The 22,651-nt window shown below is 42.8% G+C and overlaps 1 protein-coding gene across 5 annotated transcripts in view; it reads right to left on the reverse strand.

The window, feature by feature from the left end:
* The window catches only part of JARID2 (jumonji and AT-rich interaction domain containing 2), a 283,238-nt gene that overhangs the window by 142,248 nt on the left and 118,339 nt on the right, over positions 1-22,651 (reverse strand). For 3 of the 5 annotated variants that reach the window (XM_032247766.1, XM_032247771.1, XM_032247767.1), the window contains exon 2: positions 10,296-10,431. The exons of 1 other annotated variant lie outside the window; for it this stretch is intronic. Coding sequence is in view for 1 of the 4 variants with exons in the window: in XM_032247767.1 (XP_032103658.1) it covers positions 10,296-10,431 (136 nt within the window). In the remaining 3 variants the exon portion in view is untranslated. Of the gene's footprint in view, positions 1-10,295; positions 10,432-22,651 lie in introns of those variants that run through there. One more of the 5 variants, XM_032247770.1, reaches the window with a different exon arrangement.

A 22,651-nucleotide genomic window follows, 5' to 3' on the forward strand; every position in this document is an offset into this window, starting at 1 on the left:
ACACACACACACACACACACACACACACACACACACACACACACTCTTCCAGTACTACAATGTCAGGCAGTGAGAAATGCTGTGCAGACAGACAGACTTCATAAGTACTAATAAGTAACAGAGGCAGGTAGCCTTTTCACTGGGATGTTCAAGGAACATTCCGGGGTAAGGGGGCATTTGAAGGGGAACCTGAAATGTACAGAGAGATCAAGTCACAGATGCTGGAAGGGAGAGACTTCTCAATAGAAGAATCAGCGAGAGCTAAACAGAGTATGCTTTGTGTAATTAAAGCAGCAGGAAGACTGGAGTGCATGAGGCAGACAGAGACAGAGCGAGAATGACAAAAGAGTGATGGGGGCGAGGGGCAGGCAATCAAGTGGCCAGCATGAGGACATATTTAGCATTCAAATTAAGAGGATGGGCAGACACATCTAAATCAGAAAGAACACAACATAGACTAAGTTACACTTTTTTTTTAGATGGAGTCTCGCTCTGTCGCCAGGCTGGAGTATGGTGGCACAATCCCAGCTCACTGCAACTTCTGTTTTCTAATTTCAAGCAATTCTCCTGCCTCAGCCTCCCAAGTAGCTGGGACTACAGGCATGCACCACCACGCCCGGCTTTTTTTTTTTTTTTTTGAGATGGAGTTTCACTCTTGTTACCCAGGCTGGAGTGCAATGGCGCGATCTCGACTCACCGCAACCTCCGCCTCCTGGGTTCAGGCAATTCTCCTGTCTCAGCCTCCTGAGTAGCTGGGATTACAGGCACGCGTCACCATGCCCAGCTAATTTTTTGTATTTTTAGTAGAGACGGGGTTTCATCATGTTGACCAGGATGGTCTCGATCTCTTGACCTCGTGATCCACCCGCCTCGGCCTCCCAAGGTGCTGGGATTACAGGCTTGGGCTACCGCGCCCGGCCTTTTTTTTTTTTTTTTTTTTTGTATTTTTAGTAGACATGGGGTTTCACCACGTTGGCCAGAATGGACTCGATCCCTTGACCTCGTGATACGCCCGCCTCTGCCTCCCAAAGTACTGGAATTACAGGTGTGAATTTACATTTTTAAAGGCTAGTGCTGGCTGCTGCCTGGAGGAATACAAAGGCAGAAGCTGAGAGAGCACCCGGGGCTGCAATACAACCCAAGCTAGACAATATGACAATGTGGAACAGAAGCAGGGGTACAAGTTCAGAATCAAAAGGGGCTGTGAGTTTCAAATAGGGTAGCTAAGGACTGGAGCAGTGGCTTGCACCTGTAATTCTAACACTGTGGGAGGCCAAGGCAGGAAGGAGGATTGCTTAAGCCCAGTAATTCAAGACCAGTCTGGGCGATACAGTAAGACCCCTCTCTCCACGAAAAAATACAAAAATATTTGCTGGACATGATGGCACATGCCTGTAGTCCCAGCAACTCAGATTACGTGTGTGTATGGGGGGGGGGGGTTTGGGGGGTGCTAAAGGGGAAGAATCGCTTGAGCTCAGGTGGTCCAGGCTGCAGTGGGCTGTGACTGCTCCCACTGCACTCCAGCCTAGGGAACAGAGCATGACCCTCCCTGTCTCTAAATAAATAAAATACGTTAGCTAAAGCTGAATGCAAAATCTGAAAAAAGATGAAACAGATGACTCCAAAGGTTTGGCCACCACAACTAGTAAAATGGAACTGCCACTTACTGAAAAAGGAAAAGGGCAGGGGGGCCAGAAGCAGATGACAGACCTTGCAGATACTTGGCTTTGGGGCATCTTAAGTTCATGAGGCCTATCAAAAAACCACAGTGGGCCAGGCACAGTGGCTCACACCTGTAAGGACTTTGGGAGGATCAGCCAACCCCAGGAGTTCAAGATCATCCTGTGCAACACAGGGAGATGCCATCTCTCCAAACAATTTAAAAATTACCTGGGCGTGGTAGCACCCATCTGTGGTCCAAGATACTCGGGGGGGATAGGGCAAAAGGACACTTGAGCCTGAGAGCTGAGGCTGCAGTGAGCTGTGGTTGAGTCAGTGCATTCGGGTCTGGGACACAGAAGGAGACTATGTCTAAAAAATAAAAATTAAAGAAAAAAAACAGGTGGGTACAGGGGCTGACGTCTGTAATCCCAGCACTTTGGGAGGCCCAAGCAGGTGAATCACCTGACATTGGGAGTTCCAGACCAGCCTGACCAACATGGAGAAACCTTGTCTCTACTAAAAATACACAATTAGCCAGGCGTGGTGGTGCATGCCTGTAATCCCAGCTACTCTGGAGGCTGATGCAGGAGAATCGCTTGAACCTGGGAGGTGAGGGGTGCAGTGAGCCATGATCGTGCTGCTGCACTCCAGCCTGGACAAGAGGGAAACTCCATCTCCAAAAAGAATAAAATAATTTTAAAAATCAAATGCAGCAGTCAAGCAGGCAGCTGGTGTTCAGGGGATGCTCAACCATGGTAAATGCTGCTGAATGAGCAATTACAGCCCAGAATAAAGGAAATGTGGCTTAGGCAATCACTACTGACCTTGATAAGTGGCCCAAAGTGAGGGGTTCGAAGGTGAATGGCAAAGAAAGGCCAGACGATATTCATATGAACATAAATAGAAGGGCATGGAGAAAAACCCTTTAGACATTTTCTTTGGGGGGATTCTGCTATAAACTAAGAGAAGGACAGAGCAGGCAGGAGATACAAGAACCAGGGAGGCTTTACTTTATTACGGGAAAATTAAGAACATGTTTACAATGGTGGAAATGAACCAGTGAAGAGGGAAAAATAATGAAGAAAGGAGGGACCATTTCCAGTGTGATGCCATGGGCGAGGGGTGATTAATTGTGTCCACAAAGAAACTAGAGAGACCCTTATATAGAAGGAACTTCAGCTTTAAAAAAGAAAAGAAAAAAAAAAAAAAAAAAATCCCAAACTGGGCATGATGATGCATGCCAGTAGTGCCAGTGACTCAGAAGGTGAGATGGGAAGACTGCTTAACCCAGGGATTTGAGGTCAGCCTGGGCAACATAGCAAGACCCTGTTTCAAAGAAAGAAAAAAAAAAAATCTAGACTACAACAAATTTCCATCCATTTGCCTTCCACACTTCTCTGAAGCTGAACTTCTGTAAGAACGGACACAAGCAGGAAAACGCTGTAGCAAACAGGCCCAACTCAAGCTCAGCCTGCTCTCCCTTCTGTCTCCCCACATACACCACCCTCCTCTGCCCTATAGCCTACTCCACTCCCAGGTGACACTACCTGAGTGCTTCGTCCCTCCTACTTAAAGGAGTCCAGGATTTGATGAAAATGATGATGTAATCAGGGAAACAGAGCGCAGCTCACTGAGCTGACAAAGGAGGTGGGCTGAGAGAACGAGAGGGGCAGTGGGTGTCAAGCACAAAGTGACCCGAAAGAGGAGCACATTAACCTCCTCAGGAACCTCCATGCTTAACGCTCCAGGAAATGCGTGCGAGCAGCCATGCCTACCAGGAAGCGTGGCGCCTCACTGTCACTTAAATTGGATTTCTGGTTCCAATCGGGCTTCAGCATGATCCATGCCTTCCCGTTAAGCTTCTCATCAAGGCTCAAAATTCCTCATCTGTAAAATGATGAGTTTGACCTATGTACCTCTAAAAAGACCCTTCCTGCTCTAGCAGTCCTTAATATTGCATACCACTCCGTTGGTGTCAGACCCATACAAGTGACTTGGCCACCAACACTGGCCATTGCAGCCATTTGTCACACTAGATTCTGACACCAAAGGTCCAGTCAAATATTTGCTGACCGTGCTACCCCAAGCTTTTGCTCAGAAAACTCTCCCATCTTTCAAGGCCCCTCTTCAAGGTTCATAGAAATGCAACTTTTCCTGTATCCTAGCAGTGGGCCTCTGGCATCACCTGCCTCCCTGCTGCACTGACCCATACACCTGTTTGGTTTTTAAAGTGTTCATCCTACAGTATTTTATCCTGCTTCACAGATGCTAAGTTGTACCTATTTTTCTCATGTTAAAACATGCATCTCATAATTAAGATGTCCCACATTCATAACTGGAAGCATTGTTTGGTTCTTGCTTACTGATACATAAAATAATGGTGCATCACTCAATGACCTCTTAGAGGAGATTAAATAAGTAAGGTATTAGGACTTGGCCAAAATAAGCAACCCGAGCTCAGTTTTTATACCCACAATGCCTCCCACATAGCAGAAACTCCAATACTGACAGAATGAAAATCTGAAAGAAATGCCACACCTACATCACTAAGTAAAAAAAAAAAAAAAAAAAAAAAAAAACAGCTGAAAGACAAAGAGCCCAAGTCTTCCCGATTTTTCACAACAAATTTAGCTTGCATAGTAAACAAAAAATAAGTTGTTTTCAACTGTTAAGCCCTTCATTTCAGCCAGCCTTCTTTCACACACAGTGTGTCGTCACATCAGGGGAGGAAAAGTGAAGTCTGGAGGCCAAGACACAGGAGTGTCAGGGAAAACTCAAGGTGCAGCTAGCCTCCCTGCTGCGTACAGAGAAGCAGACTAGCGCACAGACATCAGCGCTTCGGTAAAGCAGAAGCATAAGCCACTTTCTTCAGACGAAAATAATAATGATGATGATAAGGACAAAGTAGGGACCATCTCTAGAACAGCTATACCTGAAAGGTTCCAGCAAAAAAAGAAGGAACAGGTATCCCCCTTCACAGATGGAAGGTTACTATATACCCCAGATGCTCATTTCAAATACAGCCCTTAAATAAACTTACATAAATCAGACCATGAGACTTTTTTTACTTCGACTCACAAATGTTTTTTATAACTTGTGTGAATATATTTCGTGAACAATAAAATCACAGTTGGGCCCACGTTTCATTCCAGACACATCAAGCATCTTTGGAAATGACTGAAAGATTCTGAAAGGAGTTCAAAATTACGTTACTGGGTGGAGGTGGGGGGGTAAGGTGGGGGGGAGTAAGGTGGAGGGGGTGAGGTGGGGGGTTGGCTACAGAATGTCCTATATCTGCACTTCCAATATTGGTCCTCGGCTACAAATCGGCAGCTGTTGCCAGAACGTCCATGCACCGTCCGTCCAGTGAGAGGGCAGCCTGCCAGAGCAACAGCAGCATTAAAAACACAACACTCTAAGTGAGGAAATGGAAACTAATGGACACATCTGTGTGTCTCTGACACAAGAGAGAAGGATAACCAATTCCAAGTCGACATTTTTTGATACAACCTATCAATTCAATTAGAACCCATAAATAAAGGCCAGAAACATGTTCAATAAATACTTACCATGCCCTTCCAAGGTTCTCATTCCCAATAAAAAATTCCACTTACCTCCTTCCAAAGAAACAGCTACTTAAAAAAGTCAAGTCTTCCTACAAATTCTTATTTTTGGAATGCTATCTTTATAAAAAGATCCAAAATTACATCTCCTTATCTATGTGGTGGCTAAAAGCGTGGGAGCTGTAATCCAGAAAGTACGGGAGCTCTAATCCAAAAAGCCTGCGTTTATGTCCTGGCGCTTCCACTTAATAGCTGAGTAGGCAAACTGCTAATCCACTCTTAGTATATAGTCTCCTCATCTATAAAATTGCTTGTTCTGAAGAGTAAATGAGTAACAGCTCAAGTACTAGAACAATAACTGAAAAATAATGAGAACTCCATGTAGGCTGGCCATCACAACTACTGCCTGGGATAAGTCTAACGAAATCAATCCAGGGTCCCTTAAATCTCATCAAGAGTGTTTTGCTGGCCAAAGGACTTGATCTGAGATGACATTTATTGGAAGCAAATGAAATTCAAATACAGCTAATAGCTCCCCTCCCTGACTGTGTAATTATGTGTACTCACTATTTGTGCAGCATGTTATTATTTAAATGTCCCTAATTTCAGCCCCAGCAGGCCAGAGGCCCTCGAAGAGGGGCCAGGGTCTCAGCCTCTGCCAGTCCTTTCTAAAGATTTTGTCAATTTATTACATCCATGAAAAGTGGCATTATCTACCACAAAGTAGACACACAATCAGCAAATCTTACCGCCTCACGTGTAAGCCCAGCAATAGCCAACAAGCTATAATGATGGCATCAGTTGCTACACAGACAACTCACGAGGCTGTTCAAAACTCCCATTTCCTACCAACAGTAGGGCCAAAAAAAATTTCATTCCTTGTCGGTATATAACTACAAAAACAAGACTGAGAGCAAACATGGATATTATGACATGAAAAACGAGTTGTCTCCACTATTTTATGTCTGCTCGGGTTATCATGAATCATAGACCTCCAGAACCAGGGCAGCGGAGCTCACCTGCTCAGCTACGAGCTGCAATGTTCACTCACTGTTTCCAAGCTCTGTATACCCAACCTCCTTCACACAAATGAAGGACAAAGGGCTGCTTGTTCCTTAAGCCAGCACGCCCATAATTTAGAAGAAGTCACGTCTATCTTATTTACAAATTAGATAAAAATTCTGTAAAATCCGTTCTGCTGTTATTTTTAAATATTACAGCGAAAACAAATGATTTTTCACACAAAAGCTTCAAATAATCCAATATTGTTTTCCAATAATAAAAGATCCAGAAACAATGCTGTTTAAAACAGGCAATGGGAAAAACAAAACAAAACATCTTCTTTTCAGTATTCCCGTTGCAAAGCTCCAATACGGTTTTCATGCATTCTGTCTTGGAAAAAACTACTGGATTCAAAGTTTCACGACTTCAGCTGCAATTCCAATTCTGCTACTGTGAATTCAATACCTGTGTGACCTTAGGAAAGTCACTACCATACCTAATAGTCATAAAGGCCCCATAGTCAGATGGGGCTTTCACCTTACAAATGGAAGCACTAGAGCCCTTGGAGGCATGTCACTGTCCCGAAGCTCAAAAGCATGAAAGAGGACACAGAGGCAGAAGGTCCCACCACCACCCACCACTCTCTGGGGTGAAGGGACATGTTCTCACCCTTGTCTGACCAGCATCACATGCCACCTCCTAGCAATGGCTCTGGACTGGACAATCTTAAAACTCTATCAACAGATAAATTTCTGTGACAATTAAAAATGAACCAGTGGAAACACTGACATTTGAAAAGGTCTCTTACAATGTGGAAACTAAGAAAAAAAATAAAATAAAAATAGAGAAAAGCACAAAACTTGCACGACTTAAAAGCATTACAGTCCATCATCTCCTGTGATAAGCTTTGGCTCTGTCCCCACCTAAATCTCAACTTGAATTGTGTGTCTCCCAGAATTCCCACATGGTTGTAATTGAATCATGGTGGCCAGTCTTTCCCATGCTATTCTTGTGATAGTGAATAAGTCTCAATAAAACTGATGGGTTCATCAGGGGTTTCCGGATTTGCTTCTTTCTCATTTTCTCTTGCTGTCGCCATGTAAGAAGTAAGTGCCTTTCACCTCCCTCCATGATTCTGAGGCCTCCCCAGCCATGTGGAACTCTAAGTCCAATTGAACTTCTTTTTCTTCGCATTCTTGAGTATGTCTTCATCAGCAGCATGAAAAAAAAGCCTAATACACCCTGCCTCCACTCCCATTAACCTACCCTCTGGTTTCATTTGACATTTACATGTTTCTATGAGATAGTACATGAGTGACCGCCGACTATAAAGTATTCATTCAAAATAAACGGATTTACAGAAGAGCATGCATATACATACACAGATATATACAAAGACACACACACACGTCCATATGTATATGCACAACACAGCCTGCAGTTATAACTACCACTACTCCCACAGCCTCACCAATCCAAAACTCTTGGTTTCTCCCTACTGTTTCAGCTTACTCTGGGATCACACTCACAAAAACCTACAGAAGAGGAGCTCTTCCGATGATACCAATTCTAGTTTCCTGTTCTTCCCAGCAGCTCCCCAAAATAAGAAAGCACACTTTAACATGGTAGCTGCCTTCAAAATAATGATTGTTTAAAAGACAGTCTCGCTCTGTTGCCCAAGCTGAAATACAGTGGTGTGAACATAGCTCAATGCAGCCTTGACCTACCCTGGGTTCAAGTAACCCTCCTGCCCCAGCCTCTTGAGTAGCTGGGACTAGAGGCATCTGCCACCATGCCTGGCTAATTTTTATTATTATTATTATCATTATTATTATTATTATTATTAAAGACAGGGTCTCACTTTGTTGCCCAAGCTGGTCTTGAACTCGTGGGCTCCAGCAATCCTCCCTCTGCGGCCTTTCAAAGGTCTGGGATTACAGGCATGAGCCACCACAGCAAGGAAAATAATGATTCTTAAAGCACACTCAAGTTATGTTTACTCAGACTGCTACAGAAATCCAACATACAGAATTTAAAAAAAAAAAAAAAGTTACCTTGGACTGCTGCCTTCACAAAAACCCACAAAACACAAACTAGAAAAAGGCATATTCACAGCAATTTCACAACCAAAAGAGAAGCCTCCGTGTCTCTGTATTCTTTTTAAAGACTTAAGGTCTTTATCTGAATGAAAAGCAAACTAGCATGACAAAAACTAACTGTCCCTTATGAAGGTGGTGCCAGAATAAATAAAAAGCCTTCAATGATCCCACTGGGGGCATCTTTGCCAACTTAGATTTTCTCCTCAGTACCATCAAGCCCTTGACTATGCCAAAGCTACACCTACATTTGGCCAACTGGCTAACAGCACTGGTTGCTTCTGGAATAACAAACGTTAGCTTTTGTTCGTTCACTCAAATTTCACCTTTATTAAATCAAGGACATCTGGCTAACTTCTTGTTCTAAAAGCTGGTGTTTCCCCTTAAGAAAAGCTGGCTGTTTTTGTTTCCACTGTTGGCAATACCAAGAAACACTAAGACATTATACCACTCCTGAACAGCAACGTTGAGCATCAAAATCACACAATCTCACAGCAGAGCAGCCACTGCTCCACTCTAAATGCCAGGATTAAGTGATCTTCTCCTTCATACCCAATCCCCCACATTTAAGCAAGAAACTACGGTCAACAGGAATGAATGACAATAACCACATCAAGTGTTCTCCAACTTGACACAAGGTTTTTAGTTTACTATATTATCAAGCAACAAATGGCTAGGGTCCCTATCTGCTGGAGACCCACATAAAAAGGCAGACTGCCTTATAAGAAAGTAGCTATGAGGGTCTAAATTGAATGCTATGGCAATAGATTCCACAACTTACTTTGTTTTCTGCAGATGTTAAGACTCAAAATGGGCCTTTCTCATACATGGTGGCTGAGATTTGTTGAGGAACGCACACATGACTGAGCCACTATGGCCTTAATGGTTGACCTCCAAAGCCAAGTCATCCATGAGAAAGGAGAGTGGACAGAGGCTCTTGTTTCAAGTCACGCAATAGCAGAAAGAGACTCAGGAAACTCTGCCATGGCCCCATAAAAACAAAGCAGCAACAGGTACTGCCTGTGAGCACTAGTTTCAACAGGAGGCTGCCACATAACTCACCTTACAGCTAAGGTGGTGGGAAACAAATTGGAAGCCATGGTGAACCTCTCCTTTTGCACCCTGACAACACCTCATGTACGCTGACTCTCCCAAGACCACAGCCACAGATCTCAAAAAAGAACAGAACCAGCTCTTATCTCCTTGTCCCAAGGAAGCATAAACCAAAACATGATTCACTTTAACTGTAATCCCGATAAGTGCACAAAGAGATTACAGAATGTCACCGCATTCCCATGATATATAATAGTAAATCACAAGCACGTTTGTCCTCAGATGCTTTTCGTTAGATGACTTCATCTGTACTGCAAGAACCCTGTTCAAAACAGACATGAGAACAAATGCAGATTGGAACAAGTTTCTTTCCAGGCATCAAGGAGCCAAGTGATAACCATCCAGGAAGCAGCACACTTCTGAAGGCATGGGAATTCTACGTCACAGCATACTTGTCCCCACTACAGCAACCTGCCCAGCCTGGACAACAAGAATGGAAACAGGGAGGAGAAGGCTGTTGCGCCAGAGAGCAGGAATGTCAGTAGACAGAAAGATTTAGGCTACTTCCTATACAACCCGGGGACAAGAACTACAGACTCTACATTTCAGCAAGATCATCAGAATTCTATTCACGTACCTGTGTGGAAAGACATACCCATATAGAAAAACCAGCAAGACAGGACCCATGGAATAGGCTAAGGCATTTTGTCCACTGTATAATGCAGTACATAAAAGAACATAAAAATAAGCCTATAAACCCAACAGGATGTCTGGAGTGCAAATTCACCTAGCTTACAGACTGCCCTTAAGTGCCTAGGCTAGGAAACACAAGCTGCCAGAACACAACCAATTCAGAAACAAGGTCATGCCCAGAGATACCATACGTTCCAACAAGATATTCCAATGAGAGTCAACTCACCATTCACAGTTTTCAGGCTCCCAGCAATGCCTTCCCCATGCTGCCTCTTCTGGGCATTCTTGAACTCCTTCAGAGACAAATAAAGGACTTTACGTACCACCCGTTCTTCTGACCACGGAATCCCATCACTGTCATCCTGGAGAAACGTAAAAGAGAGGAGTTACTGAATAGAAAGCAAGCCAATATTCAGAGGCAAAATAAACCACCTTTTAGAGGAATTTCCAAACAAGTACTGTGTGACCAAGACCCAGTTTTGGAGGTCAGAATTACACCCATAACGTAAAGAGACAACAGCCTTTCTGGACAGACCACAAACAAGTGAACCCACAGGCTGTTAAAAAGAATGAAAGCGGGCCAGGCGCAGTGGCTCACACCTGTAATCCCAGCACTCTGGGAGGCTGAGTTGCGTGGATCACCAGAGATCACGAGTTCAAGACCAGCCCGGCCAACATGGAGAAATCTCACTTAAAAAAAAAGCAATACACTTTCTCACTTCTTTAAACACCCCAAATCCAAATACCTTCATCAAGTAGTAAACAGTAGTTTTATATTCCTGACAAACTTCAGAAAAAGGTGTTGTCATATCCACAACCAGAAGGAAAATTAATCATTTTACTGGAGAGTTTTAGAAAGTGAGCAATACCACAATGTACACTGCAATACAAATACATACAGAACTCTTAAAAATGTTGCTGTCCCCCTTGGGAGTTGAAAGGATACAGCAGATATAGGTGCTGTGCATTCAAGGAATTTACAGTCCAGTCAGAAGACATGGAATTGGATCTGCATTGGACACTTAAGTAAAAGAATTACAAATAAAGGAGAGAATACTGCAGTGGAAGACAATCGATCTTGGTGGCATACAACTGGCATGAATTTTTTTAATGTACACATTAATGATGGTTCTTGAAGGTCTCATTTAAAAGCAGTAAACTTGTGTCTGTTGCTCCAGATTGAATGCAGAGATGACAAAAAATAGCCACACCCAGAGACTATTCCAGCAATTCCAGTCATAAAGACGTAAAGAAAGATTCAAATTTCAAAAGCACTACAGAAGGGAGAAAAAAATTACACAGAGATTTGAGACACAGCAAGAGGTAGAAAGGCAAATGTGGTTGACAACAGTATCTAAAGCAAGGTAAATGAGAAGAAATACATGTTTAAAGAACCAGCAGGTTAAATCATTACAGTTTTTACTATTAGATGATGACTCACATGGCTAAGGATATTGAGAGGTTCAATTCTGTAGCTATATGCACACTGTCCGTTAATCTAAGAAGGACTTACATTCACACACCTACATCAAAGACTTAAACATTTTATAATACTTCATTTTAGAAATGTAAGCATTTGAGCACAGATATTTTAGGCCCTAAAAGAATAGGAAAAAATGGCTGGGTGCGGTGGCTCACGCCTATAATCCCACCACTTTGGGAGGCAGAGGTGGACAGATCACAAGGTCAAGAGATCAAGACCATCCTGGCCAACAAGGTGAAACCCTGTCTCCACTAAAAATACAAAAACAAAAAAACTACCTGGACATGGTGGCATGCGCCTCTAGTCCTAGCTACCTAGGAGGCTGAGGCAGAAGAACTGCTTGAACCCGGGAGGCAGAGGTTGCAGTGACTGAGATCATACCACTGCACTCCATCCTGGCAACAGAGCAAGACTCCAACTCAAAAATAAAAATAAAAGTAAAAAAAGAGAGAGACAGGAAAGAAAGAAAAACATTAATGTCCCAGGTAAAATCACCATTTTGGATATTCATGGTCCCTTTTTTCAAAGAGAATGCCAAATATCTCATGGGCAGTCTGGTGCTGTTCTACTTGTTTATACAAAAGAATAGATTTTTACTCCCTAACACTAAAGGATCATAGAAAACTTCCAGGGAACTCAATGAGAAGGCTAGATGATCTGAGATCTCCTCCAGCACTTATATTCCTATACCCTGCTTCCATCTTCATTTTAGAAATCCAGCCACAGAGACTCTAAGCCCTAAATAACTTAAGCTGCACTTTTGTTAAGCTTGAAGGATTTCCTAGAATGAGAGTAATTCTCCATCTCCTACAGCAACGGGAAGAAAGGCCTGAGGAAGGAAGCTAGGATTTCCACCTTTTCTTTGACATCCTTCATTCCCAGAGGCCTGCCAGGCTGAGATTTCTGATTGCTGGGCAGTGCCTCTAAAATAAGGAGGTACATCCTGTCTTCCTCCCAACTCTCCTGAGACAACCAAGATATTCACAGACCAGGGTAGGGGTCAGGGTTCAGAAATGAAGGCTAAGAGAAGTCCGCAAACCTTGCCTAAACCTCACAAGAGAAACAATTTCTAACCTGCTCCTGGGTATAGGTCACTGGAGACTTTCCCAATCAAATGATTAAAACCCGGAAAAATGCAGCACTCTGACCAGACTCCATTTGAGGAACCCAAATAACCAACCTGAGTAAAACGCAGCTGACTTGACACAACACATGAAAAGCATGACATAGCTGAGTTAATCTTTACAGCAATTCCCTTGGGTTTGCAAGAACGCTCTCCTAATATATTAGCAGCAACTGAATGATGGTGTTAACCACAGGAGGAGATAATGCTTATTAGGTTGAAATCTACCTCTTCAGCAGCCTCTGTCTATTCACAAAGGCTGCCAGGCAGAATTCACCATCAGGTTCCCATTCTCATTGAAATCTCCACAACAAACAATGACACAACTATTATTTCCTACATGTACACAGTTTATAAATTATAAGGCCCCAAAATAGCTTTCAATGTAAAACTTCCATCGCGATTTATCGCATCCTGAGCAGGCTGGTGCCTTCACCCCAAATTCAGGCTCCAGTTGAGAGAATCATCCCCCTACAACTAATGTCTAATTAAAACATAAACCATGTGAGGTGAAAACTGCGGCAAAGGAAGTGCATTTAATGTTCAGTTACTGACACAAGCAGCTTCATTACACCTATAAAGTACTTCAAATACAGGAGAAGCAAATCCATGACAAAGATTATGGGGTTTCAAATGCTAGACATTAAAATTCAAACTTAAAAACACACAACACACAAGTGTTCTTTTGTCATCTACAGTGCTGGTTGAGACTTGTCACCTGCTTCCTTAATGCTGATGCAAGACACAAATGTAGTAGGACAAGTTGACTCCGTGCTGTTCACAAAATTATTACTAGTAGGTAGTAATTCCAAATAGTCCCAATTAAGCTGCCTTTCCCAACTGTAGAGTCATGGTGATTCATCCTAACCTTATACACCTCTAGCAGAAAGCCAGATGCAGACAGCAAAGGTGTGCCTGTGCTCAACCTATCCAAGACAGGGCAGAGAAGGGCCAGAAAGATCGTCCTTCCAGTTTAATGCAAACTCTGCTGTAGCCATGTCATTTGTTAGGATCAACCAGTACTGAACGCTCTAAAAAACAGCCCACATAGAACTCTCTCATCAGAGGTCAAGTAAACTCAAAATACATACGCCAAATACAGAGCTTCCTTTCAATTTTCTTTCTCAATAGCTATCTTAATTAGCCATTTAACAATGGGGCAAGGAAATCATTTCTCTTGTTCACCACTGTATCCCAGCTCCTAAAACATGCCTGATATGTAAGAGCTGAATAAATAGTTCTGGAATCAATTAGAAACTCAACGGAGCTCAGTCTCACTATTCCCACTGACATTTATTTGCCCCGACTGGCCCTGCCTGTGTCTAATCTCAGGCAACACCCAGGGTCGGAAGTCACACTGCTATCCTCATAAAATACTCCCGACAGTGAATAATCCCAAAGGGCTCAGCCACACATCTGAGTCTGGGCAGAGGCTGGTGTCCTGCTAGAGACATCCTTCCTCCACAGTGCTGCCACCACTCCTTCGCGGCCACTATGCAGTGTTCCCTGCAAGAAAAAGTGCCCATCTAGACATCCACATGGCCTTACATAGCTAACAACTCTGTCACACTCCCTTTTGCGAAATATTGACCAATTATTCCAGCTACTCTTCCCCTAACCCACCTATGACATCTGTTCAGGCTCCTTCTATGTTTCCCAGGAATCTCTCATGACGCTCTTCCCTCACCCCCTATATCCAATAATTCATTCTCAATCATACATTCGAGTCAACTAATATCCCATTTACACCTCACTGTCTGAAAATCCAAATCATCTACTTGCCCCTTGGCTCCTGGGAGGTAGAATCAGTCAGGGTTTGACAGTACAGGGCAAAAAACAGAGAGAACTCTTTGCCGGCTCTGGAACGGCCCACAAAACCAAGCACCCCATCCACTCTGGTTAGGGTCAGGTTAATACAGAAGACACAGGAATAAGACCTTTAAAGGAAAAGCGATGGCTCCTTTTAAAGTGAATGATTATTGCCACTTATCAAAAAGAACAACTGATCAGGAATCAAACTTGTAAATGTCATAACATTTTTTACTAAAATTAGTAAAAAGGGACTATGCCAATTGTTTACGGTACAGGTGGTGTGGGCCACAACATGGTGTTAAAAGGATATGGGGATTTGTATAATCTCTAACCTGGACTCTGAGCCATTCTACTTTAAGGCAAAAAGGAGTACAGGATGGCCCCTCATTGTCCCGAGTTCTATAATCAACACATAAAGTACCGGCGCCCGGAAAGTAAGCACATGACAGTATCACATGCCTTTTATCAGACAGCACCAGGTAACAACTCTCCACTACTGACGGTCCAGGCTAGAGATTCAACATATGCTTCCACAGCCTTGTAAATCCAGGTGGTGGTCCACAGACCACCCGAACTTTAACCACTCAGCATCCTGTTAGAAATGCAGACTCCTGGGTCCCATCCAGATCTAGGCACTCAAAATCCGCATTTTATCTGGATGCGCAGGTGATTCCTATACACAGTCAAGTTTCAGAAGCTCTGCTCTGCACAATGGGACCCCATCTTATGCCTACATTCCATCAGAAAGAAAAGATGAAACACCCAAGATGAATGCTTCAAACGTCCATCTCCTGTGGCCAGTATTACTGTCAGAATTCACATGTCTATAAATATACCCTGAGAAATCTGACTCCTCTTCAGTGATCAAAGAGCACAGGGGAAAACAAAAGGACATGGCACTATGTACTGCTAGTTCCTTTCATCATTCCTTATGTGACACGGTCTCTCAAACCCTCCTCTTTTGGTTACTCTACTGGGGATGACTTCTCTTTAAAACCCAACAACCAGAATTAAATATACATTTGAACATGTGAATAATCCTCCATAATCCTCCAGAACAGAACCAACACATACAAGAAGATCATTCTCTTTCCATGTACTATCTCATTACACTGCAGGCTCTCATGAGCTTGCAGTTAACTACCCTCCATGGTGACTGTTTCTTTGTTGGGGGGACAGGGAGGAAGTAAAAGTATTGCATCACAGTGAAACAAGAACCAAATGAAGAACGCAATCCAACCAGAATCACAGCTCCCAGTGATACAATGTTATTTTCCTATGATACTCTCCTCTACTCATTCTAAAGACAAAAAACAACAAATATCAAAAGTAAAAACTTGTGCCGGCCAGTGACAGAAAGCTAGATATACATAATATAACCAAGTTGTATTCAGACCAGGTTAAAGAACTGCTTTACTACAAGACAAAAAGGTATATGATCCACACTTTACATTCTTTTTGTATACTATAGAACTACACCAAGAGTTCTTATAATTTGTGTCAAGGTTGGCTGGATCACCCACCAAATAAAAGCCTTTTCAGGCTGCTATTCTGCAGTGATAGCCAACTCTTCAATAACATGGGCCCTCAAAATCTCTGAAGATGATTTGAGTACATTAGTCCAAGAAATCAGGGACGTCCAGGTGAGTAAAGCTCACAGAACAGGTGCTACACAGAGAATGAGACTTGGAGTCACCTGGAAAGACTTGAAAACTTCATCATGATCCTATTAACAGCAAACCTCTCCCAGAGCCCACGGTTTGCTGGGCATTATGCTCAACCCCACCCGCATTTAATAATACTATCTTTCTGCTCAGCCTTCCCTTAGTATAAGGTCCACACCACTGGTTTCTCCCTTTAGATTCGAAGGTATGAGCGAAAAGGAAGTAATCCTGAAACTTTTAGTTATTTCGCAGAGATGAATTCCAGTGTCTTGAGCCGAACGTGGCATCGGTAGCCAATCCATGGCAGATGCCAGATCAGGAAGTAACATTTTGAAACTCAGGAGTGTTAGTAACCAGAAATGTAACTCACACTGACTCCTAAGTAAAAGCAAAATTAAAATAACTGGTTTTTTAGAGGCTTAATGTAAACAATATACGGAAAAAAATACTATTAGTAACAGTGGAGGTAGCAGTGGGAGTAGGGGGAGGAATTTTCTATTACTGACCAAAACTGACAAGCCATTGCTAGGCAATTTGCTCATACGTTGGATTTTATTATGCCTTCAAATTCAGGCCATCTTGATTTGGGAGAAGTAAACAAGGATGAAAAAGCATGGGATAAAGGAAGGCACATTTCTGATCAATTAAAAATCAATTTCCTCAAAAAAAAAAAAAAATCAATTTTCTGACAATTACAGCTATTTAAAAATGAAAGGAAATTTCCTATCACTTGCAGGCAAACTGTGTAAGAGACTCATGCATCATAGGTAGAGTGGTCAAGTCATTTGTCATCCAAATCAAGTGTACTGGTAATACTGCCAGGGAGACAACCTCGTGGAAACTGGGTCATGGGTCAACTGACTCTACCAGGCCCCTTTCCAGGTTATCTGAAGGCTTACAATGACACAAAGACCGCTTTTTAAACCATATCACCAAACAGAAATAAAGCGAATACAATAAATATTATAAACCAAATAAATATAACACAGACATAGCAGGATTGGAAGTGTGACACACATCTGTTTTAAACTTGAAATTCAGATCCCACGCTCCACCATCGTCTTAAGCAACAACCTAGTGATAAAGAAGCAAAAGTTGGTGACCTAGGGGTAATTACAGAAGGTGCTGCAAAAAAAAAAAAAAAAAAAAAAAAAAAAATCCTGCTTCCACAGGGAGTAGGGCACAGGACATCAAAGGCTCTTGACAACCTCTCATACCTAAAAAAAAAATGCTGAAATGCAGAAATCGCCTTTGAATTGAGGGGGGCATGGGATATGTGAGGAAAGGAGCACTCAGGGTCACAGGTAGGAAGATCTCAGAACACAGAACCTCTTTATTAAAACTTACAGAACCACTTACACAAGGCAACTGAATGAGTTGCCAACCCCACTCCCTGCATGTGACCTATTCCTGGTCACATTGGCAGAGCTCTACAGGTGGAGGGATGTGGTTACTTTTTAAAAGAAAAAGAAGTGCTGTTCCTGACTTCAGTGACCAAAGGACAAATGTGTAATGTCATATCATGTGAAAAAAGGATGGTGGGTCTGAATAACAGTGGCACAGAGCTGAACAGCAAATGAAAAAAAAACATTCTAAAAGAATAGGCTCGGCCGGGCGCGGTGGCTCAAGCCTGTAATCCCAGCACTTTGGGAGGCCAAGGCGGGTGGATCACGAGGTCAAGAGATCGAGACCATCCTGGTCAACATGGTGAAACCCCGTCTCTACTAAAACTACAAAAAATTAGCTGGGCATGGTGGCGCGTGCCTGTAGTCCCAGCTACTCAGGAGGCTGAGGCAGGAGAATTGCCTGAACCCAGGAGGCGGAGGTTGTGGTGAGCCGAGATCGCGCCATTGCACTCCAGCCTGGGCAACAAGAGCGAAACTCCGTCTCAAAAAAAAAAAAAGAATAGCCTCATGGTCCAGGAAAGGACTGATAGCTACTTCCTCCTCCCTGGGATAAATGACTGGAATCCTGTACATGAATGACTTTTATTTTCAGAACGTACTTCTCATATACCTGCTGTTAAATCACCCTACTTGAAACAACTTGTGGCTGCCTCATATACCAACCTGTTCCAGCACCAGTCTGAGAGAAACATGAAAGCATCAGATGAAAAACTGGGAGGAAATGTTGATTCTGGGCACAGATTAAGTATAAACAAAAATGGGGTGGCGGGTGAAGAAAAATGAGAAAGGTACAACTTCGTCTCCATTAACCTTTTCTTCCCTTTTAACAGTGGTACCAATAATTTCCAGTTGATTTTTTTTAATTCCAAAAAAAGTAGTCTCTCAATATTCATATGAAGTGAAACCTGGTTAACATTCACAAATGGAAATAAGGTGCCAGGATACATCCTAAGAGAAGAAACTTATTTAATCAACTTGTGAATGATGTCCCCTTGCCTAGGGTTTAAATTAAAAGCACTTCAAGCAGCAAATTTCTTCACACAGACATGCTTCCCGGGTTAAAGTAAACGGCCTGAAAATGCTTATGCAAGGAGAGTTTTACTTCTTCCAAACTCCCATTAAATAATGTGTACTTACCTTTGATTACCACCTATTTAAAAAAAAAATAAAAAGCTACAGCTGAAATTGGATTAAGAACTTCTGCTGAAAACGATTTATTGCATAACACAACTCTGACAGGCTGAATCTCCAGCCACCAACTGAGCCTTTATAAAAATCTGCTGGGCAGCTGCCAAGTCAGCTCTTTTGCATCTGAGCATGTCAGACATCCGCTGTCGCCAAGGCAGCAGCATGGCAGCAAGACGTCCGCACGTCCATGGTTAAAGGGTGCTGTCAGGAACAGAGCAGCCAGAAGCAGGCAACACGGCATTAAACCCTCCTGCAGTGCTAGTTCGCTTTTTCAAGATCATCAAAAAAGACCCCAAGATCGGTAGCAGGATTATCTCCTAGCACCTAACAGACACAGGGACTGTCAATTTACCTTCATTGGAGCGAGTGGTGGCAGGGTGGAAATCAAATTACAATAAATTATTGGCCATTGTCTTCAAAAAACAAATCAAAAAAGTAGACACGTCAATATCAACAATGCCGGTGTACAACTATACAAATTCACTTTGGGAATTTATGATATTAGAATTTCCTTGGGAATTTACGCTTATTTATTTACAAAGAAATTCTACTATGTGGATCTCTTAATTACTAATGCTTTTTTGTTAATTAGAATACCCGCCATCCCCAAATGCCACATTCTAATCTGCACCATCTAATATAGTAGCCACTAGACACACGTAGGTACTTTCAATTAACTCAATTAAAATTTAAAATTGACGTCCTTGAGTCATACTGGTCACATTTCAGTTACTCAGTGGCCACGATCCCCCTACATGTCAATGGACAACACAGCTACACAAGGTGTCTGTCATCAGAAGTTCTTTTGGACAGCACAGACCAAGAGTATATACCTGCATTGAACTGGACAGGGTTTCAACTGACACTGTGTGTTATGAGATAGTGCATTTTAATACATTCCAGAGAGTCTTCAAAATATGTGCCTTATATGTTACTCCTTTTGCAAGAAAACTGTGGGAGATCAGAAATGTTTTACAAGAAAATTCGAGTCTATTCAAAGTGCAGACATCCACTCACACAACTCAGTGTTGGAAGTGGTTCCAATCCCGCGGCTACATCTGGCCTCTGGGTTTTGCAGAAAATGTATATGACATTCTGAAGATGAAGTAAAGTCCATCTGCAAAGCCTTGAAGACATACTGCTTTCCTAGGCCGTCAAATCCTTTTCTAAGGAAACCACTACAAAGTAAAGCCTCCAGGATTAAGGCCAGCCAAAGCCAGTCTTTTGCACTTGCCCGTCTCCAAGTACCAACAGGGTGGCCCAAACCAGCTCCATTTGATTCATGGTTGCCCCTCCCTGCCCGGGCTGGTTAAAATTCTGGGCCGATGAGTCATGGCTAGGAGTTAGTGCTGCTGCTGCTTCCACCAGGCCCAAGGACACCGCTGGGGTCATTTTATGAGCTCAATCAATACCTGACTGACGCGTTGGCTTATTTGGTTCAACAATGACTACCCCACCCTAATCCCAGCTAGGAAAGAAGCAGAAGTGTACGTATATTGTCACAAGGCTGTTGATCTCTGGTCATGTTGCAAACCACAGCTTATTTTTGTCTATCTTATGCAAATTTGCACACTAACAGAAAGTCCACAAATAACCTCTGTCCTTGGACTCAACCTAAATTGACATAACCTTAATTTTTTCCCAGAAACAGATGAAGTTGTCCGATATGCCTTCCTGTAACCTCCTGTATCCTTCCTGTATCCTCCAGCCCTCCCAAGAATTAATAACCACTCAGGGGCGGGTTGGCACCCTTTCATTACAGGTATGGATCTCCAGAAGCCATTCTGATGCCCATTTTCCCCCCCGAACAACATTTCCCACTAATACCATATGTGGTCCAGCAAGCGGCAGGCCACACACATTTCCTGTACATACTCTCTCCCACATTTTACAACTAGCATACAAAGTATTATCACAAAAACATTTTTAAATTCTGAAACTGAGGTTCAGAGGTGTGAAGCAGTATAGATCACATCCTGACTAGTCTGTGTCTTACTCATCTTAATGTTCCTGAGACACAGCACATAGCAGGCATTTGAAAGCCACTGCAAGACTCAACACATGGAAACAGCTGGCAGGTTTTAGAAAGAGAAGACCTAGAGATACAAAGAAGCCTGGATTCCAATTCCAGAATACCGTGAAATTTATTTATTTATTTATTTATTTTTTTTTAAGACAGAGTCTCTCTGTATCACCCAGGCTGGAGTACGGTACCAAGGTCTCGGTTCACTGCAACCTCTTCCTCAGCCTCTCGAGTAGCTGAGATTACAGGCATTCGCCACCAAGCCCAGCTAATTTTTGTATTTTTACTAGAGACAGGGTTTCACCATCTTTGCCAGCCTGGTCTTGAACTCCTGACCTCGTGATGCACCCACCTAGGCTTCCCACATTGCTGAGACTACAGGCATGAGCCACCAAACCCAGTCCTAATTCTGTGAATCTCACAGTGGCTCACGTGTAAAACAAATAATTATTAAGGCAATCGTGGCAAACTTAAGCAGACATCAGAAATACCCACAGGGCTTAAGAACACTAATGCTGCTGGGTCAGGGATCACGCATTAGAAGCGCTGGTGTTCGAACACCAGAAATGCAGTGTATCCAACTTTCATCTAAGTCTTCCAGGAAAATTGTTCTCACTGCCATGAAAAACACTGTAACTGCCAAATCTAATGCAAACTTTTTATTGGCAACTGGACTCTGCTGGTTTTCCTGCTGCACTAAAATATCTTTCCTGCTGTTTCATCAGCCCCACCACCTTCATGTTTGATTCTTCTGCCCGCCCCGTCTAATCATAATCTAAACACCGATGACTATTAAAACATCCTGACAATGTCCTCCCTCCTTACCACCCTCCTGGCTACTCCAATCTACAAAGCTAAATTGGACTTGGCAACTTCTTTCTCATTGTTGGCATTTGCTTTTGAAATCCAGGTAATCCTGTCTGTCTCTCAATTCCTTGAATACATATTTAAAACAGAAAACTAATCTCCTTCCAAAGAGAAGAAATTTCTGAAAATGTCTCCACCACCAGCTAATTCCAATTCCAACCATCTAACCCACATTCTTTCTCTACAAACACAGCCAGGCTGCAATGACTCCATCCACATTACCACTTCCTCTACTAAAGCCTTTCCAGGGCTCCTCAGAATCTACACAGGAAAACTAAATTTCCTTGCAGAGCCAATAAAGACCTATTATCAGCCTAACTTCCCTTACAGGCTTTAATTTCTGCACAATTACCAACACTCCTAATTGATAAGGTATGAACATCTCCTAGGGGTAAAAGCTCTCATCTTTAGACCCAATGCCCAAACAAATGCCAGTGTTTACTAACTGCATACTGATAACTTCAACAGTAATTCAACAGTAAATAGAGTAGCCTTTCTCAAGAAAGAAGAAACGTCCATTCTCAATTCTTTTTCAAGAACAATAAAAGTCCACTCTCAATTCCTTTTCATACCAATGTGTTGGCACCTAGAAATAAAGAAGCAGTCTTAATTTACCAGCTATGTTTGTTTCACTTACTGGCATAAGGCTTGCTGTTCATTCTTACAAAGAATGCATGATTCTATGTAACCCTGAGAAAAGACCTCAATAACATTTAAGCTGATATATTTTCTACGGGTTAAAGTATTCCCCTTCCAGGCCGGGTACAGGGGATCACGTCTGTAATCCCAGCACTAAGGGAGGCGGAGGAGATCACCTTAGGTCAAGAGTTCCAGACCTGCCTGACCACCAAGATGAAACCCCATCTCCACTAAAAATACAAAAATTAGTGGGGCATGCTGGTGCATGCCTGTAGTCCCAGCGACTCGGGATGCTGAGGCAGAAGAATCGCTTGAACCCAGGAGGCGGAGGTTGCAGTGAGCTGAGATCGAACCACTGCACTCCAGCCTGGGAGACA

Source organism: Sapajus apella, unplaced genomic scaffold, assembly GCF_009761245.1.
Source record: "Sapajus apella isolate SASKATOON/1434 unplaced genomic scaffold, GSC_monkey_1.0 scaffold63, whole genome shotgun sequence".
NCBI classification, from domain to species: domain Eukaryota; kingdom Metazoa; phylum Chordata; class Mammalia; order Primates; family Cebidae; genus Sapajus; species Sapajus apella.